Genomic DNA, 24,380 nt, shown 5'->3' with positions numbered 1-24,380 from the left:
GTCTTTTGATATAATAATTTATGAGCACCAATGGATAAAGAATTGGCATTCATAGGTCAGCTTTCAAAACTTTTAGTTTTACTGATAACTATATAATTTATGTAATCGGAACATCTATCAAAAATTAAAGTAGTTTCATATAAAGGGCAAAGGGGTCAGTTATTTAATGCAAGGATTTTTTTTAGCCATATTCAGACCCAAAACCACGCCAGGGTGCAAGTGCAGTGTAATTTAGTAACAATCTCTTCTTTTCATACTCACAGAAAAATATTTGACTATTTTTACAGACTTTTAGTAGATATACGGATTGTTGTAAGCTTGTGAAAAGCGTCTTCTCAGCTCTTTATCTGTTATACCCAGTATGGTCTATTACTACGTTTGTCCCCAATTGTAAAGCACTACGGAATATGCTGGCGCTATTTAAATAAATTATGATGACGGTTAGAAACCAGGATCAAGGGCTGGTATGACAGCATTGTTCAACAGTCATAAAATGGTCTATAGTTTTGTTTTTTTTTAATCCGAGTTTGAACTTAGACTGTAAGCTCCAATGGGGCAGGGACTGATGCGAATAAGTTCTATGTACAGCGCTGCGGAATCAGTGGCGCTATATAAATAAATGGTGATGATGATGAATTCCACTTTAATAAGCCGAAAAGTAAAAAATACAGTTTCAGGTGTTTTCTGCATTTGAAGTTCTGTTGAATGGTTGAAGTTGGGCTTTCAAAACAGCCACATTGAAAGTCACCATTACATAGTTGTATTGTAAGTTCAGATGCATTCTGCATGGCTGCAGTTAGACAGAAAGATCATTTCATGTGCCCAGTGTTAAATAGCTGATCTAACAGCCCCAAAATAAACAAACAGAGGCACTTCTGGAAATCCACCATGGTCTCCTACTCTAGAGTTTTTGAGCTACAATCCTACTCCTGTGGCTGACTCACATTTCCAATGTATTCCTATTAATGTATAGAAATTACCAGTAATTAAAAATTAAACGGACGTTTTTAAAATCATTTTACAAAAAAAAAAACATTTGTATAAAATGTTGACTTTTGGTGGAAGAATTGCACCTTCTCAACCCAAACATAAACAAAGTATTTATGATGTATGTGTCTGTTTTGCTTAGAACAAAAATGTTTCTTTTTTATACTAGCTCTTGTAAACTAATCTGACTAAATGCTTTTTCCATGGTTAACCACTGGTGCTGATACTCTCTAGACAGTTTCTAATATTGGACCTTTTGGTGTCAGAATCCTCATACAGCTTTATTACAGTGATGTGTGGGAGCAGAGAGCACCTTCATTCAATATTGAACTTCATCCCTGTAAATGTGTTTCATTCAAAAACTTGCATTTAATTATGGGGTCTCTGGAGTGGGGATGGTGTATAAAGTTCATCCTGGGTTGTATATCCACCTCCGAGGGCTCCTAATTGAATACAAATTTTGAATTAATTAAAAGTCAGGCAGCTAAATTGCAGCAAGCTGGATCCCCTGATCCTCTCCCTGTAATTCCGAGCTGGGATAATCTGACAAATGAAGTTGGCACATCATTTTGCGGTTTGGGGAATGGAAAGATGAACAGCTGGAATTCAACTCCAGGGTTTTACGGAGTCTATCCAAAGGCCGCCTCTCTATCTCTCTGCCCTTCTCCCCCCCTCTTCTAGTTAGTCTGAAGTCATCCTGTTCACAAACCAATTTCTCCACTGTTTAGTTAAAAAGTTATTTGAAACAACAACATCATTACAGAACATCTTACTGCTGATTCCGGCTGCTGCAGGACCCCTCTCTCTACACATATAAGGGGCTAGCTAAACAAACACCATATTAGTATTTCCTGGGTATAGATGGTTTTAAAACTAGATTACTGAGAGGGCAGGTGTTCATTGTAGTTTAGTGAGTGTGTATCTATCATATATATATATATATATATATATATATATATATATATATTTCACACACACACACACACTTTGCTCTCTGAACTTTTGAGTACATCAAAGTGATCAATTGATTTGTATTTGTGCATGGTTGTAAAGAAAAAGTGGAGCACACATATTATATAGATTCTAGAACCTAACAAACGAATTTGATTGTGTATGTATAATTAATATATAACTATATATGTATTAATTACTCACACAGTCACTCAGGAAGAACTATGTTTGTTCTACAGCAGGAAGATGTCCTGTTTCAGGCCTCTTGCCTGTGTGGGGGATGCTTTGGCCAATGTCTTAGGAACGTGTAGACGTATTACCCCTTGTCTGATGTTTCGGAGGGTGAGAGGGGAGGAGGGGCTGGAGATACTTTACCACCTCGCACAAGCGTCCTCCCCAGTCTGACACCCATCTAGATAGGGCAGTGCTCGCTGTCCTGTGTGTGATAAGACAGAGCTGCTCGCAGATGGGATGTTGAGCACAAGGTGGCAGTGTGAGAGCAGAGGAAGGAGCACAGCAGTCCTGGAGAGAGCGGTGTATATGACAGCAGAGTCCTGCAACCCAGTACCAGAGAGGCAGGAGAAGAGGAGCAGGGGGATACTGACCAGGAGAACACCATCCTGGGGACACCTCCATCGGGGAATGGGTTTCAGAGAAGATCCCCAAGGTATGTGTGAGCAGCTTATACCGGTCTTTGTAATCACAGTTGTGCTACTTACAAGGCAGTGCACCTTAGATAGTCACTATAAGCAGAGCGGACCAGGAGGTGGCAGCCCCTCCCCAAGGTGACAGCAGCCTCAAGCACTGTGCGGCACATGCGATCTAGCGCTTCCAAGTTATCTTATGAGATCTGTAGTGGTTTCCGTGTCCTCTGCTGTGATCTGTCACATCAGATCGGTAACGATGGTCTAGGGAGGAAAAGGCTGTATTTGGATGACGTGATGCAATTGAATAGGTCGTTATTAGAATGGGAGCTCTTAGGTGGATCAGTAATTGAGGAATCTTTCCTAATTAGTTCACATTTGTTAGCACACCGGAGCGCTGCAGATTAAATGTCACCAACAGCACCCTGCCTCCGTTGTATACACAGTAACAGCACTAATCTCTGCCACCATAGTAAGAGAGATGTAGGCAAATGTATCCAGTAAGCTTTGTGAAACTGGATATATTGTTGCACAAGTATATTTTTGTATTATAGAGTGTGAAGAATAAATGGGTCATATTGTTGCAGTCTCGTGGCCAATTCATCTCCCGTAGAAAACCATCAATAATGATGAAACTGTCAAGTGAGTGAATAACATTCAGCTGAGATTGTATGGAATCAATCAGACAAAATGTGTGGAATGAATGGACGCAGTATAACCTCTTATGTTATTTTTAAATGCAAAAAAAAACACAATTTTACTGTGTTCTGCTCCACCGGCTGCTGTTGTGGTGTGTGTGTCTCATATATATATATATATATATATATATATATATATATATATATATATATATATATATATATATATACACATATATATATATTTATACATATATATATATATACACACTGTATAATGATATTGATTGTTATTTTATTTTAATATTACTGTATACTACAGAGATGTTCAGGCTGACTTGTCTTTGTGATCAGTGTGGCTGATATGCATGGATAGGATTGTGTGGTACACTGAGCGAATTGTTTTAGAAAGAGCTGGTTATTGGGAGATACTCGGTGCCGCTATAGAAAGACACCTCTCCATGCAGCCTCAGGGAGGATTCCTTCACGTTGATGCCCTGCACATCATATGCTGTGTGAGTTATTTGTGTGTGTGAATAAGTGGAGCTCCCGGGGGACTCTTCATCCTGCCTCTACCCTGAGTTATGCAGAGGCATACAGGGCTGACACTGGTGTGGAAGGGACAGAGCTGCGGGAGGAAATAACCCAACTGTCTCTTTAAGAAGAAGTTTCGATGTGTGTGAAGTTCAAGTTGGGGTCATTCGAAGTTCCTGCCCTGGATTTTACCTTGTAGTTTAATATAGCTACACATCACATGGGGCGCTAACAGCCTCAGTTCACATAGAGAGCCCTTTATCTCCCCAACATTATTACTTGAGCACACCAAAATAGCAGAGGAAATTGCTAAAATAAAATCAGAGGAAACCGATGCAAGGCCCAGCACGTATTAAACAGAGGAAGAGACTGGGCCCTTTTAGCAATTAATAAGAGAAGAGAAAGAGGGAAAGGAGGGTTGGCAGAGGATCTCCGTGAGGCTGGCATGGTGGATGGGAGGCTGGCAGCTGGAAACTGATATTCACAACGCCCTGCGAGATTCTGGGGATGGTCACTCACACAGACATCAGCTGCTTGGACACCACAGGGCTACCAGGTAAAGGGGGTCTGGGGCACACAGGGTGGGATGCTGATAACGGGTTAGGGATAATAGTCTAGAGAATCTGTCCCGAATCAGGAAGTTTGAGGAATTAGAAAAATTAATTTCTAATCAGAGAGAACGTGATCATCAATTTAAGAAACTCCGAGAATGATAACACATCAGTGCTAGAGATAATAATTATAAACCATGACAGCACATGGGGTCTGACAAGTGACAGCCCGATCTGAATGCATCAACAGCCCCCGAGTGTATTATTTTCACTTTCAACAATATGTGCCATTCGTTTGCTAATGAACTTGAAACTAAATATTTACACAATGAATTTGATACACATTATCCGGTCTTTACTAGACCTTTATCGATGCCAAGTAGCAGCGATGTGTGGGGGAACTATACAGATAAATCGTTTTCAATCTGGTTTTGTGTTCGCGGTGTTGTAATGTCTGACAGCTTGTTACAGTGTTAATGCTGAGAGCAAAAGTTGCGATTAGGGGGGAGATGTCAATGGCTATTATTATCTATAGCTGGAGACTGCAGTACGAATAAAGGCTTTTTCCAGCCACCCTTCATATCTGGTGATAGTGAAATAAAAACATAATTCACCTGGTTTGTGAGACTGGTCCACTCACATCTTGTTCTTATCTGCTCCTATACACTGTGCTGCTGAGATGTCATATTAAGCGGCTCTCTGCCTCTAAATGCTTCTGTACAACTTGGGCAGTCCCACCCCACCAGAGAGCAGCTGCTTCCAATAACACAAATTCGGGCTACGTTACAGCCCTTAATCCTTTATTGCTGCAGGGAACCTTTATTGTGTTGTATGGAAAGAGTTAATGCAGGCGGCCTTGTAGTGTTTTTACACAAATGTTCTCAACTTTCCTGAAAATGACATGGCCCACATCTGACTGTCACATCCCACCCTCCAAGCAGTCCCCACAAATGTATCAGACATTAGATGTACACTCTTATAGCTCGTTGTGTTTGTGGAGTCTGCTGATTGTGTGCAGATGTTATGTTGTAGAAATCTTTTTAATGGATCAATATTGACAAAAAACTATTTGATGGAATTCGACAAAGTCCTAAGGATGACTGTTTAATTCGAGAATGTTACTTGTCAAAACGAATCAACAAACAAGGACAAGAAAAGAATGATGGTGGAAATGGCCAATGCATTATAAAACTTTTTTTTGTAAAATGTTCTGCGCTTTTGCAAAGTGATAGCTTCAATTAAATTATTTTTAAGCAACGAAACACGCAGCGGTACCATCCTGATGTGTAAATCTACCAAGGAGGGTTATTAAAGATTGTGCACAAAATGCTCCCGTTTGGTTTTTTTAACTGTGCACTTGCTGAAATAATTAGCATCAGCCCAAAGAGCACTATAATATGTTTCCAAATATATTATCATTTTATCTGTCATTTCAAATGCACCACTTGCAGCAACATTTACGCATCGATTGTAGCTAAACTAAAGTCTGTGTTATGTATAATAGAAAATTATTTTAACATTCTTTAAAAAATACTTATGGCTGCAATAACTTTTTAGTGCTAGAATCGGGAAAGTAAATGAGTTATTTCATATGCAAGGATTTGCTACAAAATTATGTTTTGCTAAATAGATAATGTCAGGTTTCAATTAAAACGAAGTTGCTATTGTACTGATTATATATTATTTGTGTTTACGTTTAGTAAAGATTGCTAGAATTTCATCATTTCAAATAGGTCCTTTTAAATGTTTTAGTAACTGAAATGATACATATTGCCAGTAAAAATCAACAGATGAGCGATTTTATTTTTTTAAAAAAAAAAATTGTAACTCAAAGCAGAGCCTATTAAATAATTAGAATTGCAATTCTTATGCTATGGAAAATACTGAGATTTAAGATAAACAAAAATAGTTTCATTTAATTTTAATACATTTAATCCAAATTTACTGCCATAGATATCTGAGCTGCTAAACTAAAAATAAATCAACCTGTTATATTTTCTCAGTATGTTTTATATTATTAATAATTAGAAAATCATCTATGTCTATTGGTGTAGAACACTTGCTTAATCTGCTAATTATTCACGAATTCCAGTTAGTTCTTCTGTTTACATTTTTGGCATAGCTCTCCTGTCCTAATTAACAATGGAACATAAAAAAATAATAGCAGAATATATGAAATTACTTTGTTAAATTTAGCTATTGGGTTGAAATGAGCTCAGCTGCCATTGTTAATCCCTCTGATCATAGTCTTATTTACCTGTTTCCGATCTCTCCTTTCACTTTCCCTATCCTGCACCTTCTTATCAGATCAATAATTCAAAAGGAATCAGTTTTAACTTGTTCTACTGATAGTGTTCTCAGCCATAAATCGTTACTCCATACACCCAGCTCATTACAAGCAGGAGAATCAGAAGGATTACAAGACACAGCCTTTACAAATTGCTCATCAGTCTGGGACTAGACCCAACCATGGGACTCGCTGAATGTGGGTCCTGGGGGAAACTGGTCAGATGACTGGTAATTTTGGACAGGGACAGGAATTATTAATCCCGGCGTCCCTGGAGTAACAATCCCAGCTCTTTAAACCTCTTAACACCTCATTATCTCTGACACTACCAGACTTTACAAGATGTGCAATTGAAATTGACTAAAGTGAGATGAAGATGTCAGTGGGTATTTTTTTTTCTTCTAGTAACACTGTGGCCTTTTTCATATTTTATTATACAATTGCAATTTTTGTTGTCGCGTAACAAAATTCCAGGGGGACCAAATAGTATTGGGTACATTCCACCCAAACAATGAAAACTGACATGTTGATTGTTCATGGAATGACAGTGTGAAATGTAAAAAAAAAGTGTGTGTGTGTATATATATATATATATATATATATATATATATATATATATATATATATATATATTCGATTAGTGTGTGTGTGTGTGTGTGTAGATGAATGCAGGTGGCGCTCAGTGTAGTGAGGAAGTTGCAGCTTTGTAATGGGGACACCTGTCAGGCGATAGGAAGGGGGAGTGATTTGGGGGTGATGGTCGTGTGAATGATGGTTCCTGATATGGGGTTTGCAGCTGGGAGCTGAGACAGTGATGTCATTTTCTTAATGCCTACGAGGGTTTGTAGCCACCCCCATCCCCATATTAGCAGAGAATAAAAGCTGTATGTATAGACGCTAAGGTGGCACACGCCTGCAGACGCGATGAGGAGGAAAGGCTGGGAACTCCCGCAGTTACGGCCTCACATTGACAGCAGAATATCTGTAATACTGCACGGTACCTCCTCCTCCCAGCAAGGTACTCAGCACTGTGCCACTTCTAACAACTTTGTAGAGCAATATATTTCAAGATATATTATTTTATCTGCAAATTTAATTTTTATAAATATGTATTGTTGAATCTAAACTAAATAAAGTGAATTATTTTAGATAAGGAGAAGTTGTGATGAAGGGGCACAACTTTTGTATTTCGCTGTGAAATGACCTGATGTGGTTCTGTGTATGTTTTCATTGCTAAGTTTTATTATATTTGTAGGGTTGTATTGGAATGACACACAGGGAGGTGTTGGTCAGCTGGCCCCGTGTTGTCTGTGAGCCGCTGGATGGATGTGCAGACCTCTAGTGTGTAACTAGAAGGAGCTGGGTGATTGATGCCATAACTCCAATCATTCGGTTTATCTAGTATAGATCAGATTGTCTATATTCTGCTGTGAAAACGACGTGTTTATTCTGAGACTAAAAACTAGATAAGAAGGACTGCAGCTGGGTGAAAGCAATATCGAGAAATAGATCCTACTAAGGATATGGCAATATAGATGGTGTGATTATACATCCAGACACGACTCCAGCTGCCTTATAGACTCTGGCTGGGTGCTGTTTAATGCATATGATACATCCACTCTTGTCACTATAATAACCATTTGAGTTTAAGTACATAAGATTCATGCAATCGGTGGCTCTTCAATTGTTGTGGAACTACAAGTATCAGCATGCAGAGGTTGGCAGGACTTGTTGCTCCACAATAGGAAAGTCAAAGGCTGCCTGAGCTTGGACCTTGGTATCATTTGAGGATATCAAAGACAAAAAGTTAAAACATACTAAACATTTACTTTGCTTGATTTTGACCAAGTAACAATAGTGGATGAATGTTTTTATTAATAGGACCAGAACACAAAATTCACTTTTTTTTTTTTTTTTTTTTTTAAAACACACAACTTTTTTGGGTCTTAAGATTTTTATAATTATTTCCCTATTATTTTAAAGAGAAAATACAATTTTACCATATGTCATCCTTTCCAATACCTAGAATTGTGTGACTCATGATATGTTTGTGTTTCTGAAGGCGGACAACTGAACACGATGCTGGATACTATGGAGGTACCAAGTCATTCAAGGCAACTTCTCCTGCAGCTCAACAGCCAGCGGACTAAAGGCTTCCTATGTGATGTGATCATTGTGGTACAGAATGCTCTGTTCAGGGCACACAAGAACATTTTGGCTGCTAGTAGTGTCTACTTGAAATCATTGGTTGTTCATGATAATTTGATCAACCTAGACCACGAGATGGTCAGTCCCAGCATCTTCCGGATTATCCTGGATTTCATCTATACAGGAAGACTTGGAGATTCTGAACCAACAAGTGAGCAGCTCTTTGGGGCTGTGCTGGCAGCTGCCAGCTACCTCCAGATCTCTGACCTGGTGTCCCTATGCAAGAAAAAGCTGAAGAGAAATGGAAAATACTGTCATGTAAGGACAGCAGGCTACCCAGGTTATGGGAGCCTTGGAAGGGGCCTACGGGCCACAACCCCTGTCATTCAGTCACACTTCACTTCAACTCCAAGACCAGTAGACCTCCCACCAGGGGAGCCTGTGAATGCCATAAACACACACTGTGGAGAGCTTTATGCTTCAGTATCTCAGGGGAATCAGTTGCACCAGCATGGACTTTGCCCACCAGAAAGGCATTGCTCTCCTTTATGCGGACTGGATCTTTCCAAGAAAAGCCCAAGTCGACCTTCTGCTCAGCACCACTCAGATGGACTCGGGGCAGGTGACAGCAGGGAGCCCTCAATTCCTGGAAGAAAGGACAATTCTCCAGTAAGTGCCAGTGTACTCACTAACTCTAGCTCTTATAAAGACCAAGCCCATGCTTACCAGAAGCTGGACAGTAGTGGCACATCGCCTGCACCACACCCAGAGCCTTATAGAAACAGTGTTTCCGGTATGCCCCATAGGGATCTAATGTTTGAATGGATGAAGCCTGAGCCAATGGGGAACTATGTGGATGAAAGTGACAGAGAAAAAGACTTGGACAGAGAGGAGAAAGGTGAGAGTTCCCCTTTATCTCAGCAGCCCAGGTATCCCAGTTTTGAGAGTAATGAGCCAGATGATGATAAAAGTACCAGCGAAGACACTGGCAGCAGCGGGGACCCATCCCCCTCTGCGAACCTAGAGAGATACCATTGTAACCACCCATATGAGCCTGAGAGCTATGGAGACAATCTGTATGTCTGCATCCCTTGTGGGAAAGGATTCCCCAGCAGTGAGCAACTCAATGCCCATGTGGAAGCACACAACGAGGAGGAGCTGTACCACAAAGACAACATGGACCCACCAGTCCCCTACCTAGATAAGTCTAGCCAGAGTCTGGGAGACATCATCCGACCATACCGTTGTTCTTCCTGCGATAAATCTTACAAAGACCCAGCCACCCTGCGCCAGCATGAGAAGACTCACTGGCTCACTCGCCCTTACCCATGTAGTATTTGCGGAAAGAAGTTCACCCAGAGGGGAACAATGACACGTCACATGAGAAGCCATCTAGGGCTTAAGCCATTTGCTTGTGATGCTTGTGGTATGCGCTTCACTCGTCAATACCGTCTGACAGAGCACATGAGAATCCATTCAGGTGAAAAACCCTATGAGTGCCAGGTGTGCGGGGGTAAATTTGCACAGCAGAGAAACCTCATTAGCCACATGAAGATGCACAGCACTGGACCAGACGGGAAGCCCAAGCTGGACTTTTCTGACAGTGTCTACGCCATGGCCAAATTCACTGCAGATCACCTGGGCCTGAAACAAGAGAAAGCAGCTGAAATCCTCTCCCAGACCTCACACTTCCTCAATGACCCCAAAACTATAGAGAGCCTTTACCCATTGGCCAAATTCACTGCAGAGCATTTGGGACTAACCCAGGACAAAGCAGCTGAGGTTTTAGCCCAGAGTCAGCACTTGGGCAGTGATAGCAGAATCATTGAGAGGTTCTCTTCGCCTTAACATCATCATCCATCAATTCAGAACACATATGCACCACAAAGGACAATACAGACATTATATGACCATAGAGCCCACTCAGCAAGTCCATCACTGCCGAATCTGGGCTTCCACCATACAAGAGCCAAAGACAGACTGAACAAGTGAATCACTGTGTGACCAGGAGGAGAAGAGCACTTTGGCAAAGCACTTTCAGAGGGACTTGTGCACAGGCCCTGGTGCACTATCCCACAGGAGAAGTGAGTCTTGCTTTAAAAAAAAAAAGTTTCACTCCACCATGTACTCAACCTTTCTTCTGCCCAAAGGTAGTGGGGAGAGTTGCTGCTTATTGTTCTATGAATGGTGGACATTTATGTATATTATTGTTTTGATTTTTTTTTTGTATTGTGAGGACAATCAGATGCAGAAATCAGTATTTCCCAAACATAACTATGCAATATAATATGCCCTGAAATTATGTGAAGCTTGGAGCCAGGTGCTCTAGTTAACACAGAGCAGACTCCTAATATAAAACGTCACTTCTAGCGCAATATGCGTAAAAGCTCATATTGACTTACACTTAAACTAGAGGCAGTGAATTGGGGGATAATGTGAACATGATGTACTTATTCTGTTTATACCTGGTCATTATAAGTCAGAATAGTGAACACGTTTTATTAACTGTATATATTTTGGTGGCACAAAAAGGCAACTGGGAATTGGTTTTCTAGTAAAAAAACAAACAAAAAGGGTTATGCAGTGAACTATACTGAACACTTCTTACTATGTTTCCAAAGAATACCCAAGACTCAGTAGCCTGTTTGCTATTTATTCTTAACGCGTTCACTAAGCCACAACAAAGCATTCCAAATCATGAGCTGATCATCCCCAATTTACTGTCACTGGAAGTCAAGAAACTTGTATCTAATGTGTGCCAAAGAGACACCCCTGACGTTTTATATTGTAGCACTTTCATCCTGAGAGAGGGGATGTGATACTTCTTATCTAATAATATACTGTCCACTCATTTGGTGGAAAAGTACCATAGATATGTACCAAAAATAAATATAATGTGCCTATCACAGAACTGCAGGTGGGATGGGGGAGCTGTGAATTGCCTCAGGTCTGCTAGCACTCAGTACATAGACATCAGCTGTGGGCGTACGTTCCCATAAGCTCTCCTTCCCAGTCACCATTTCCCAATTCTTCCTCGCCCCCACATTTTTGGGGGCAAAAGCACCAAAGGTCTGGATGTATGAGGACAGATGTGGGAATACTGATTTGTGCTGTCTGCACAGTGTATTATATGAATATTTTTGTATTATATTGAACAAATGAGGTCTCTTGCACCTACCACAGTGTTTGGAGACTATTGTGCCTTAGCAATTATACCACTTGATGCCCAGAAGGGCATGTTGTTAACTGTGTATTGTGTTAGAGCAGCAAGCCTCCGGATCAGTAGAGGTTAACTGCTGTTGCAGTGCTTTACAGCAATAAGCTCAGGTTTCAAGAATAAGGAGCTGAGCATCTATGCTTTATAACATTTAAACGGGAGCTGGCAAGTGCAATCCCCCATTGCCTCCATAACCCAATGCCACACCAAAGACATTACATTGGATCAATGTCAACTAGCACAACCAAACCAAGCCCTACCTTCATGGTAGCATGTTCTATGCTGAGACCAAAGTCTGCCTAAAGGAGCCAACACAAAAACCACTAAAGGGAGGGGGCGAAGAGCTGTTTATGTAAAATATGCTGACTATAGATAGGCAATCATCCATTATAATAGGGTAATCTGAAGATATGAGAACCTGCATAGGTCTATCTGCTCGTTAATCAGGGGTAAGCAATTTAGGGCACTACATATAAGTACACCTTGGCTTCAAGGTGACGGGATTTTAGTCCCAGAGCTACTGAATTGCTAGCCTCTGACTAAAGATCAGCAATAAGAAGATCATGTAAAGCTTAATGGCACAAACAAGATAAAGTTTGCTTTGTATTGTTCGCAGTTTCTCTTCTTCATGTCAAATATATTGATTAAAAGGGACAATGTCACTTCTCCTTTACCAAACAGCAATTTTATACTGGTGATGAGCAGAGACCAAGTAATATGATAATATCTTTCAAACACCTGAGCATATTGGATTGTTGCTGTTCTCAATGAAATAAATATATGAATTAAACATTGTGTCCTATATATCTTAGACCAGTCCTCATGGAACCCTTGTGAATTCATGATTCTCACCTACTTACTTGTGGTTACCACTACTGGAGACTTCAGCGTTTCCAGTGGAACAAACTACTTGTAATTAGGGGAGCATCTTCTAGACTGTGTTTCTCACAGGTAATGTTACATACAGGAACCTGTATAGAATATCATATTACCAACATTTTACCCTGTTAGGTATTGTCCAGTGATTGTTCTCACCAAACAAGTCCATATATATAATGATAGATTATCATATACACCACAAACATAGGCTGTAAGCTATAAATATGATGTCATAGACCTGTCAGTATGGCGGATGTGTATAGTGCGTTACGATCTAGCTCCTCTTTTCCCTATTTCTAAAAAACCTGTAATGAATTAGTGACTGTAATGTTACAAAATACTTTTAACTGATTGCTACAGATAAGGTTATTGCAGTTGGTAGAAAGTGGGGAAAACAGGAGCAGATCATTATTACACTGATGAAATGGTCACATTGGTAGATCTGCATCCAGGTACCCATAGCTACTACGTGTGTAATTTCCCAGATAGGAAACCATGATCACTAATTGCACCATGTCAGCCTAATAATCTTATTTAAAGTTAAATAAAAAAATTAATAATGTATTTTTATATGAAGAAGAGGCTTAGAAGCTATAGTCTTACCTTTCTGTGGATATCAGATTTATTTACTTATATCATTCAGATGTTGCTCACTGGATGCTGTCATATTTTGTAGAAGTCAAACATCTCAAGTCACTGATATGGCTCAGTAAATCATGCCATGTAATACACCTATATCACAAAATCTGTTTATATATTACACTTAATAATAGACAATCATAACTCAGCATATGCATTGTAATTATTTTTGCTCTGTTTACATCACAGTGACTTCAAAAGTCATCTTGATGGCAGCACTCAGTTTGCAAACACTAGAGATGTAACACTGGCACAAGTCAGTATTATATAACTAATTTATAATTTATCATCTACATATACATATACATATATATATATATATATATATATATATATATATATATATATATATATATATATATATACACAAACACACATGGACTCTACAGTCTGACCACTTCCACACAGTACAAATACTCTGCTTTGGATTTCCCCATTTAATTAACAATCACAGTTATCTGTGAATTTCTTTGTTCATGAATTAAAAAAACACCCTTTACATCACTGAATTAATTAAGCACAGCCAACTGCAATAATAAATGAAGTGAGAAGTATTGTAGCAGAAGAGTTTGTACTCGGGGGTGGTGATCATGTCGGAGGGTCTGTATACAGGAAATAAGTGACTAGTTCCACTATAAAATAACATTATACTAAAACATTACAGTTGCTGATAACAATAGTATAGCAGAGTAAAAAAAAATACTTTTGATGTTCCATATGTTTAATAAAGTTCTTTCTGTAGACAATAAGCCCCATTTAAAATTGGGTAAAATTGTCATTCAGTAAAAAAAGGGTCAATTAAAAATCATAATCTTCTCCATTACAGTAAAATAAGAACTGACACTGGTCCATCTGCACTGCAACCTTAACTACCAATCAGCAATTAGCTTTTGCCTGCCTAATACAAGTTAGACATTGGGGGCTTTTATATGCCAAAAGAAGAACAAATAAATGGGGGGAAAAAAGCCCTATATTTATGAAAACAAGCTTTATAAACTATGCCCCAAACAGCACCTTGCTAGCCCCTGGACACTTGTGCTCCGTCTTTCCTAAATGTCCCACTGACAAGCCTGGCCCTGTTATCACATGGAAGTGCAAATGGCACTCTACTGAGTGCTATAAATACATTCTTTTTTTTGCATAAATGCCCCTCAATGATGGCTGCTATGATTTTAGTGACACTTTTTTTAGCCTCAAAGCCATTAGCACCAAGTAGCTTTGCACCTTTTATTAAATTCATTTTTTATTTGTTAAAGTAGTGGTTCTATGAGGACTGACTTGAGAATTATCCAGCATACATACCTGGACCTTCAATTACTTGTATGTATGTAAGCTTATCTTTATGGCAATGCACCATACATGAAGTCCCCTGTAGCATATATGACATTTTGGGAACAGCAGCAAGTTCAGGCACTTAAACACTATAGGAAAGATTACTTGTACACTCTGCATACACATTACTATGCAATGGTAAATGCTCTGGCTGACATGTCAGGTAGTCATGCATAGTTTTATAAAGTACCAGACAACCTCAGAGAAGGAGAGAATTACTCAACTTTAACGGAAAATGTTCAGCAAAGAGATAACATTGATATACAATAACAAATGTAACCAGCATTTTGAAATATATCGATAAAACAAAATTCAGAAACTTGTGCTAACCGAAACCTTTTTTCTTTGCTACAATTTGCGCATTGTAATGCTATTTTACGTAACGTTAATGACGTAAATGTCTATTATTAAACGTAAAACGCCAAAGACTGCATACAAGTTAAACTATTTCCTTGTATAGGGCAGTTGCAGTCTTGTTTCTTTAAAACACACAAAGATGACTCTGAATAGATAACACGCAGACTTTTATAAAAACTGATTCTCATCTTCTTAAAACAAACCAATTATTCTACTATGTAGACAATAAGCCTTTTATGTCAGGTTTACAACTTGATAGGGAAATTACAATCTTGCAAATGAGTGATGCAAATCTCACGGGTAACTAACTATTGCGTCTTGTTTTGTAATAACAAGGGAGGTCTCCATGGATTTTTTTTTATTCAATATCCATAAATCCAGATTTAACTAAATATGTTATTAAAGCAAGATAGTAATTTATGAAACGTGCTAATTAATATTAAATTGAATGCAATAAAATATTACAAAATATCATCATCATCAATTATTTATATAGCGCCACTAATTCCGCAGCGCTGTACAGAGAACCCATTCACATCAGTCCCTGCCCCATTGGAGCTTACAGTCTAAATTCCCTTACGGTAATTTATATTAAACATAAAACGGTCTTGTACAGAAGGATTTTTTTTTGGGCCAAATTACACTGTACAGGTATATGCGACCTGCAAGAAACCCACCTGCTAGTGAACTACAAGTACCAGCATCGCATGGTAGAGCTTGTTGAACTGCAACAGCCTCAAGTTGCCTATCTCTACATAGCATTTTTTAATTACGGAACGTTTTTGTCCGTAATGCGTTTTTACGCAGCAATTATGGATTGTTGTTTGCAAAACGGGAAGTTAGGGGTTGCTTTGGAAGACTAGCAAGGCCAGTCTGTTATCTGGAGACTATCTGAAACTGGGAATAACGGCTGGTCAATGTCACATCTCATATGTCATGCAGGAGGCGAGAGAGGAAAAGCATTGAGCCAGAACTTGGCATCAGCAGGACGTCCTGCATTGTGTGACAAACAATGGAAAAAAAAGATTTGAAAAAGAGCAGATTCTACCAAAGTGAGGATGTTCAGCTGGAATCCTAGAGAGGGAGTGAGATGGGAACGAAGAGGCAGCACTGGGTACTTCCCATCCCATGGATGAGGGGGAGGAACGGAGGTGGCCCGGGGCTTACAGGAAGACATACACAGGCTCATATGCTGGAGTGTGATATTTAACCTACACTATGCCAAGATAGTGAACACAGTAGCTGTAATATATGCTTTGTCCATATTATTGGAAATGGAATATAAAGCCAAATACACTGACGTCCAAAAGCAAATCAGTTATCCTGCATAATGGTTAGGCAAATAATGCTTAGCTGTATTGTGTTGCATTACATATAATTAAAATAAAGTTGTTCATATGCCATGGATGAGGCAGGTAAAAGAGGTACTATTGTAAGGGATATCCATGTAGGTTATGTTATGTACTGCTGTGAGATGTAATTCAGAATATTAGACAGACTAAAACGGGTGTTGCAAATAATTTGTTTTGCCTGGTACAGGAAACTTAAATTATTGCACTATCTAGGCTGGAACATAAGACAAAAAAAACACGTTTAAACATTTTTTTTATTATTTAGCCGCATTTCTAGCAAAACTATAATGATTGTACAAGTCAGTTTATAGGGCTCACCAACCAGCTCTGCTCATCACTACACACTTACACAGATCTGTGACCACAGATTGTATCATTTAGAGTAGTGTTAGAATTTATACTGGGAATTAACCTTTGTCAGTATTGTAGCTTTTCTACAGAGGACTTGTATAGTTGAATATTTAATTGTAATTAACATGTCATGTGAGCACTGGGCACGCCTTATGGGAGATGCCAATTAGGATTTAACCACTCATTGTGCCTTTGAATGTTTGCTTGATATAAATAATAGACCATAAGAGCACCCTGAGCGTTGTGTTCATGATCCGTTCTCATAATATTCACTGCTGGGTTCTGATCATGACCCCCTCTATATCTTACATATGGGAGTTCAGAAGGGAACTATAGGGAATCCATTTGGTTTGATCCCAGGCAGTGCAGTGTCTAATACAACCGTGTCCGGTTTTTATTGTCCAAATATTGTCTATAGCCACAATAAGCAGTGCCCCAAAAATAGTAACTGGAAAACCATTTACGTAAAAAAATATATATTTATTCCCATTAGTGTTGGTAGGAATTTGCACCTGGAGTGCATCCAAACCTTCCCAGGAAACAGAAAGCAAAATAAAGCCCATGGGTTGTCCGTTATAAACCCCCCTCCTACCCATTACCGGAGTTGATTCAGGAATTTGTTTTGTTGATTTGAATTCCATGTAAATAACGCCATATATGTCACCAAACAAACATGCCAGCTGTTTCCACTCCCTGTCTATGGGGTTGCGGAGCTCAGTTATTTGTCCTTTTAGAACTAGTTAGCTGGTGCCTCTCGCATTGATTAGGTTAAATAGCACTGTGAGTGGGGAGAAAGTGAGATCTAATTAACACATGGGGTGGAAACCAGAAGGTCGCGTTCTTACGACTATTTCATTCAGTTGTACCCAGATTAGGTCAGTGCAAATTAAAGCTATCCTCTTAAAGACCTCGACTAGAGGTTCTCACCTTTGCACTTAGCACTTATGCCTCTAGTGGTCGTGAAAGTCATCCCTGAGGATGCGGGTGAGCAGTGGAGGGAGGTGTGTGCGGCCCAGATGGCGCTGATTTGCAGGTGTAGCTATTTCTGGGGCTCGGAGGATGCCCGCATTGGTCCTATGTAAAAGCTCTTGCAGCCATCACCAGGCTCACATTTCACAGCTAATTGCAGTCACAGATTGCCAGGTGCAGACCAGTTTTATGGCTTCAGGGAACTGTTTCTTTTTTTGGGGGGTGGCGGGTTCTCTCTCACCTCCCTGTGTCCAGACATGCAGAGCAGACACATAATACAGATCGACTTTCTCCTAATACATGTTGGTTGTAGGAAAAGAACGGAGATGTGTGCAATGTGCTGAGTGAAGATTTCCCCTCTACTACACCCGCTGCTGCCAATGGGGATTTCTCATGGCTGTAAAACAAATATATGACTTTGTATTGATGCAATGATTTGCAGTACGTCAAACAGGGTCTTCAGAAAAGTTCTAAAAGTGCCTTATATGGTTACATTATGTAAGACGTCTTAACAAGGACACTAAAATGCACTTAAACGTATTAAAAACATTGATACTTATTTTTTAAAAAATGAAACAAAGTTAAAGGGAGATCTGGCTTTATTGCTCAACTGTGATAACCAATGATCAATGGCGAGCCAAGGGTTAGTTCAATCAAAATCATTCATGAACAATAATGTTAAATGGCTGGTGCAGGACCTCTGTCCACAGCTGTCATTCATGATAGACAATAGGAAAGACGGTCAAACTAGACTAGACTAAAATTCTCTTCTGTTTCCGTGATTTTTAGTCAGCATTACAAGTAGTTTAGGTCATAACTAGTAATTTAGGTAAACCTGCACTGGAATTATTTAACAACCTAAGGCTGTCAACGGTGATCTGGTCCGATTGTCAAATGATCAGCAGATTTATGTCCAATTTGGCAAAGTACCTAAAGACCAAATTGCACAGGTCGGGTCGTTTAGATGAAGTTAAACAGTTTGCATTATTCCAGCATTCTGGTTAGCTGATGACTGCACCCATGATGGCAGCTGACCAAAATTTCAGACCTGCTCGATCACAATTAGATTCATTTAAATTTGGGCTACAGTAGTGTGACAACGTAAGGTGTCTTTGTACGAAGGTTAAGAGAATTGCCTCACCAAAAAAGAATTTAAAGAACTTATGCCACCAGCATCAGAGTAACTGCATAAACTGTTATTTAGAAAACATTGTGCTCCTGTGTATATATATATATATATATAGAATTCCCACTTCTATAAGAAAGAATACCATTAAATAAGAATATGTGCATTGCTGGGTAAACCTTTACGATTTGGTCTCACCCACTCTTCAGGGGCACTTCTGTGTAACCGTATTCAGATAAATAGATCACAAATACAATATACAGCCAATACCCAGCAGCAAAAAATCCACCTTATTCCTTTGATAAGCTACACAGGACAAGGGATGGTCACCATTACATTCGACACTGCACATACCGGAGAAACCAAACAGTATTTTTGATTTTACATAGTACTTTTTTTTTCTTACATGAATGTATTTATTGCATGATCATGCGTTTCTTACTTCCACATGTCTGTATAAAATGCTTTTGTTGGATGTTTTTTTTAATGGTGTGTTATTTTTTTTTTTAAAGCCTTAAATCAGTTTTTGTATACTCAGAAAAAAAAAACAAGCAATAAAGATATTAAAAAGGGTTAATTTTTGTTTTGTATACATAACTGTGAAGAGTGTAACAAATGTGTTGGACGCAGCTACAACTGTCATCATACAGAGCGCAAATATAATTGTAAGTATGATTACTAAAGGTTCTTTGGAAAGTATTGCAATGTAGTCCAAGGGTCTGTTTACACATTAGCATTCACGTGTGAAAAACCAGATGAACAAAAACATAAAAAGCAATGGGAGTGTTCCAGCTTGTGTGGTCGCACTGGGGTGTGGTCGCATTTAAAAAAAAAAAAAAAAAATCACACTGCGTTTTTGGTGTGAAGCAGTAGATGTGTCCCTCTAAGTCATGGATATCAGCACAAAACTCACCAATACTAGTTTACTAGAGGCAACATTTATTGATGAGCTTGTACAGAATAGTTTGCTTACAATGTATCTAAAAAGGAAGAATTGTTAAGTATAGGCCAGAAATGTATCCCCTGCAGGCAATGTCATCATACTGCTGACCCCAATGGGACCAGTTGCAATCTGTCTCTGCGATCCTCCCATGGTGCTCAGATAAAACTATATATTTGTCGGCTCTTTGTAGATCTTGCTACACTGGTCACACATGTTGCGGATCCTGCCCGAAATGGGATTACTGGACTATACTCATAGGTGGTCAAAGTGGATACATTTCGGCCGCTCGGCTCATAGAATATGATGCCTACTCCGCTACTCGTGAGCTTGCAGGATGACCGCACATACAGGTCAATACTGATTATTTGTCATTCGTTACCATAATGTCTAATGAAATTACTATCGGGCATCATGGTCATTCGGGGGCCATACAAGCGACAGTATCTGCCCTATACCTGCAACAGTAGCCATATAAGAATGATGTGTGTCAGGTGCTTAGAGTAGTTACTTGCACCATTTTCATTATAACTTCTAAGTGGAAGCGAAATGATTTAAGTCTACATTCCTTAAGTTCACATCTATATAAAAAATAAAGTTTGAATACACCTAACTTATATAGTTGATTGCCTCCTATAATGTTTTAAAAGCACACGTTATCATTTGCACAGAAACATGGAGCACCACTGTTTCCTAGTTATTGAGATCTGTCAAAACAGGAATTCCACAAACTCAACTTTATATTTACTTGTTACCAAACTCACACTAATGGAGCCAGGACATTATGGAAACAAACAATTGCTCTGCTAGATGCTTGTGTCATACAGTCTGGTAAAACAAATGGAACTATATATGTGGGTGAATCAATTTTACTGATCAAAGAATCCTGTTTCCAAAATTACATTTATCCAAATTAGGTGCAACCTAATTATACAATTTGCACTTTTTAACACAGACTAAATCAGAACAGATTGTGCAGGGTCAGCTAGTAGAACATATAAGGATACCCTTGTGTAATATAAACAAAAGGAGTGTAAAAATTATTTTATATGCTACATGGCAAAAGACAATATCCTACAAGCTTTTGGGACACTAAGGACTAATACACAGAGAACATATTTCAAAATTCTCCAGTCACTCAAGTCTATGTCCAATATCTATTATACAAGATATGCAAAAATAGCTCATTGTAATGATGGTCACTGTAAAAGGGTGGTATGTACAGTGCAAAACATCCTTAATCACTTATAGGATGGAGGGATTTTGCCAAGTAGCATCACTGGGTTATTTCATTCTATGGCTCCCTATGTTCTCAATATCAGGATAGAAAACAAATCTAACAAGGTTTCCAATTTTCAGCTGGCTTTATAGCATCTGAGGGAGACTTGTAATTAACATGTCTTTCATTTAATGTCAGCTGGCTACACCAAAAGGTTCTTTAAATATTTTGTGCCGTTTCAATTTTATACAAATGTAATTTTTAATTGCATAAAGTACTAATTTATTGTCATCACTAAAGCTATTTTAAAACAGAACACATTAATTACAAATTGAACAGTGACTTGTAAAGATCAGGTGAGCAGAACCTAAACACTACTTATGACACTGTTTATCCAGAGTACACTTCTGTGTCTTTACTCTCACAGATCTGACAAACAGATTGGGAATTAACCACTCATCACAAGCTACTAAAACATCTATGATAGGGTAGTGATATATGCATTCTTCACTCAGTTCAGACATTACACACCATAGTATTAGTTTGAGGTCTTTTGTGCGGGATGTATTGAATGAAAGAAGACTGCATCTTTAGAGCCATGATGGAAGCCCCTGTATCTTATCCTGGGCAGCAAAGATAGTCTGGTGCTGGTCTCTTGATATTTCCATTTGTAAAAATGGCATCACAACATTCTGGATACAGGCAGGAAGTGTCCAAAAAAACCACCTTTATTTCTTGATTTACTCAGATAATGATTTAGATGTTGCACAGTGAATGTTGCCATATTTCTATGAAAGTCCATTTCACATCCCAAATCACTAACCTGGATCAGTAAATAAACGGTCCTAGTAGCAGCAAGTATGTTACAGTGGAATTTGTATAACTCTTCATCTGTTTACACAGCACAACATAACTTACAAATATAGTGTTTTCAATGATTCAGTTTATTTCAGATGTGTGGTTTTAGTTTACGTTATGTATATATATATTTCAAGTAGGGAGATAAAGTATATACACTTTATAGAATTGCTATTGCTTTTAATGCTTTTTTTTCTTATTTAGATTGTAAATGGTTGGCTTTAAAAATTACTACATATGGATGCACTATATCAGTCATTTTTTAAATAAACACTGTATAGAATAATTAAATGAAACCCATTGCATAGTCAGAATGGTGGCAGTCATTTTATAGGCTGAATCAATATCTGTGAGAATACAGCCTAATTCACTAGGATTGATGTACAACACGGAGGCTTGCAACAAAAGGCACTTTGATTAATCTTACTACTGAACGTCAGCCCTGTGCGGAATGCAGCCTGGTCTACAGATAACCGTCATTGCTGACTAGAACAGTGTATGTTTAAGATATCTCCTAGATGGAGCACAGGTGTATTTATCACTGACTGACAATTCAATAGATGAACAGCTGATAATTATTATTTCACTTGTGACCACGAGGAGACCTGGAAAACCTGCACTGTTAGCGGTCCCGGAGGTCTGGACTTGATACACCAATCTAGGTGGCACAATACCATATGCAACATCTTCATGTCTCATTTAGTGAACACACGCTGCCTGGTCATACTTCTAGCGGAGTAGCGTGCTTGGCCAATAATGGGGGGCTCAGCACAAGAGCACATCTGGAGCCCAGCACACTCCAAGCAGTGAAGATAAATGGTATATTTGCATAGCCTAGCATTGCAATCCTTGTGGAGACCTTTATCATAGATGATGCTGGCCAGGACAGTGATGAAGCTCCTGGCAAGGACAGACTGTGCACACAATGTATTTTTATCTAAACTTACTGGAAAATCCAATGTACATAAAACCGGTTTAACCCCTGCATTGTTAGAGTACATTCAAACATTTATCCAGAGCAAGGGAGCTTAGGGAAAAAAAGTCTCAATTTGAAAACCTCTACACAAGGTGACAGACCGCACAGGCCATCTATTCTGGCAACTGTCTCAATATAAAATATATACCTTATATTGATATTAAGTAAACAAGTCACAGTGTACCCTTCACTTACAGAGAGTGGAGGCAGACATGTTACTTATTGCGCCAAGTGTCACTAGGAACCATTGATGTGTGAGGATCTTTGTGGGTCCTACTGAAGAACTACGCTCTACTCAGGGACACTGGGTCACCCCACTAAATGGCTGCTGAATATGAATATTGAAACGACATCCTTCTTATCCCTTATACAAATGTTTATGCTAGTTTATATGAATTGGGAGCACTTTTAAAAAAAAAAAAAAAAAAAAAAAAAGACAAATATTATATTAGTAGATCCACCAATGAGCTATATACCAGCAATAATACCTTCAAGAAAATTGTAATTTTTAACTTAAAATTTCCTTTATTTTGCTGTCCCACCCAAATTGCCTCATAAAAGGCAAGCCCCTGCACATAGGACTTAATTTAACAATAATCCGTGGAAAGTGGAAGTTCTAAAACATACGTCCTTGGTGAATCAGATCATGGATGCCTTTATGGATGATATTACTGAGAATGTCACACATCATTGGCCAATATTAAATATACAACTATTCACTTCAATCTGGTTTAATGGTCTCTTCCGTGGAGAGGTCCTTTCTCTCTATAACTGGCCCACTTTAATGGTAAACAGAAATGGTTTTACATCTGCCTGGGCTTCTTTCTGTTTCCTAATTTAACAAGAATATGCAATATGAGCAGGTCTTTAGTCCCTGATGGTGGCTGGAGAAAATATACATTAAACATATTTTACAATTTGACCATTACAATAAAATCACTTTCAGCACGTTTAAGGTCTAATTATTTACTGCGCAGAATATCTATCACAGAGACCCTTTATGCCTCACATTACATGGTCCCTTCACATGCACATCATACCCCATTTTATTTTTTTTTATACCTTTTGACCACATTATCTTGTGTATACCACTCACGATTGTCTTGAAAAGTGTAAAAATTCAATCCAGCTTGGTCGGATTTGATTTGTCAGGATAGAAATTCCTCACAATCTGTTCGTCTGGCCCATCCACTGAACTGGATTTGGCTGATTTGCTCCACCATCAGTGTTCCAACACTGGCCAAAGATCTGGTTGGTTGGCCAAACGGATCACCTTGTGCGTGGCCTGCGTAAGTCTTCTGAAGGACACTCAGCTATGCCCAAATTCTATCAGGGTGTGAAAATATTGATGCTGACCACATATGTTGCAATAGCAGACAAATGGGCCAATACTGCAGGGTTTATCCGGCACATCCTGAGTGCGAT

At 38.9% G+C, this 24,380-nt stretch overlaps 1 protein-coding gene across 3 annotated transcripts; it reads left to right on the top strand.

Moving 5' to 3' along the window:
- Positions 1-2,342: 2,342 nt before the first annotated feature.
- HIC1 (HIC ZBTB transcriptional repressor 1) lies at positions 2,343-12,747 on the top strand. 3 transcript variants are annotated; one of them, XM_075196685.1, is made up of 2 exons: positions 2,343-2,605; positions 8,655-12,747. In XM_075196685.1, exons 1-2 carry the CDS (start codon positions 2,410-2,412, stop codon positions 10,586-10,588), a joined length of 2,130 nt encoding a protein of 709 aa, XP_075052786.1. In that variant the 5' UTR covers positions 2,343-2,409; the 3' UTR covers positions 10,589-12,747. The 3 variants fall into 3 exon arrangements, with proteins under 3 accessions (XP_075052786.1, XP_075052788.1, XP_075052787.1); XM_075196687.1 differs by lacking the exon at positions 2,343-2,605 and adding an exon at positions 3,942-4,310; XM_075196686.1 differs by lacking the exon at positions 2,343-2,605 and adding an exon at positions 7,378-7,610.
- The last annotated feature ends 11,633 nt before the right edge of the window (positions 12,748-24,380 follow it).

The sequence above is a fragment of the Mixophyes fleayi genome, chromosome 2 (assembly GCF_038048845.1).
Source record: "Mixophyes fleayi isolate aMixFle1 chromosome 2, aMixFle1.hap1, whole genome shotgun sequence".
Classification (NCBI taxonomy): Eukaryota; Metazoa; Chordata; class Amphibia; order Anura; family Limnodynastidae; genus Mixophyes; species Mixophyes fleayi.
The sequence above is the reverse complement of the archived record's forward strand: the minus strand, read 5'-3'. Positions and strand labels throughout refer to the sequence as shown.

Excerpts from the sequence above, each read along its gene's own strand:
- HIC1 (XM_075196685.1), top strand. The coding sequence starts at position 2,410 with ATGTTGAGCACAAGGTGGCAGTGTGAGAGCAGAGGAAGGAGCACAGCA. Across the intron at positions 2,606-8,654 it reads TTTCAGAGAAGATCCCCAAG|GCGGACAACTGAACACGATG; the intron begins GTATGTGTGAGC and ends GTGTTTCTGAAG.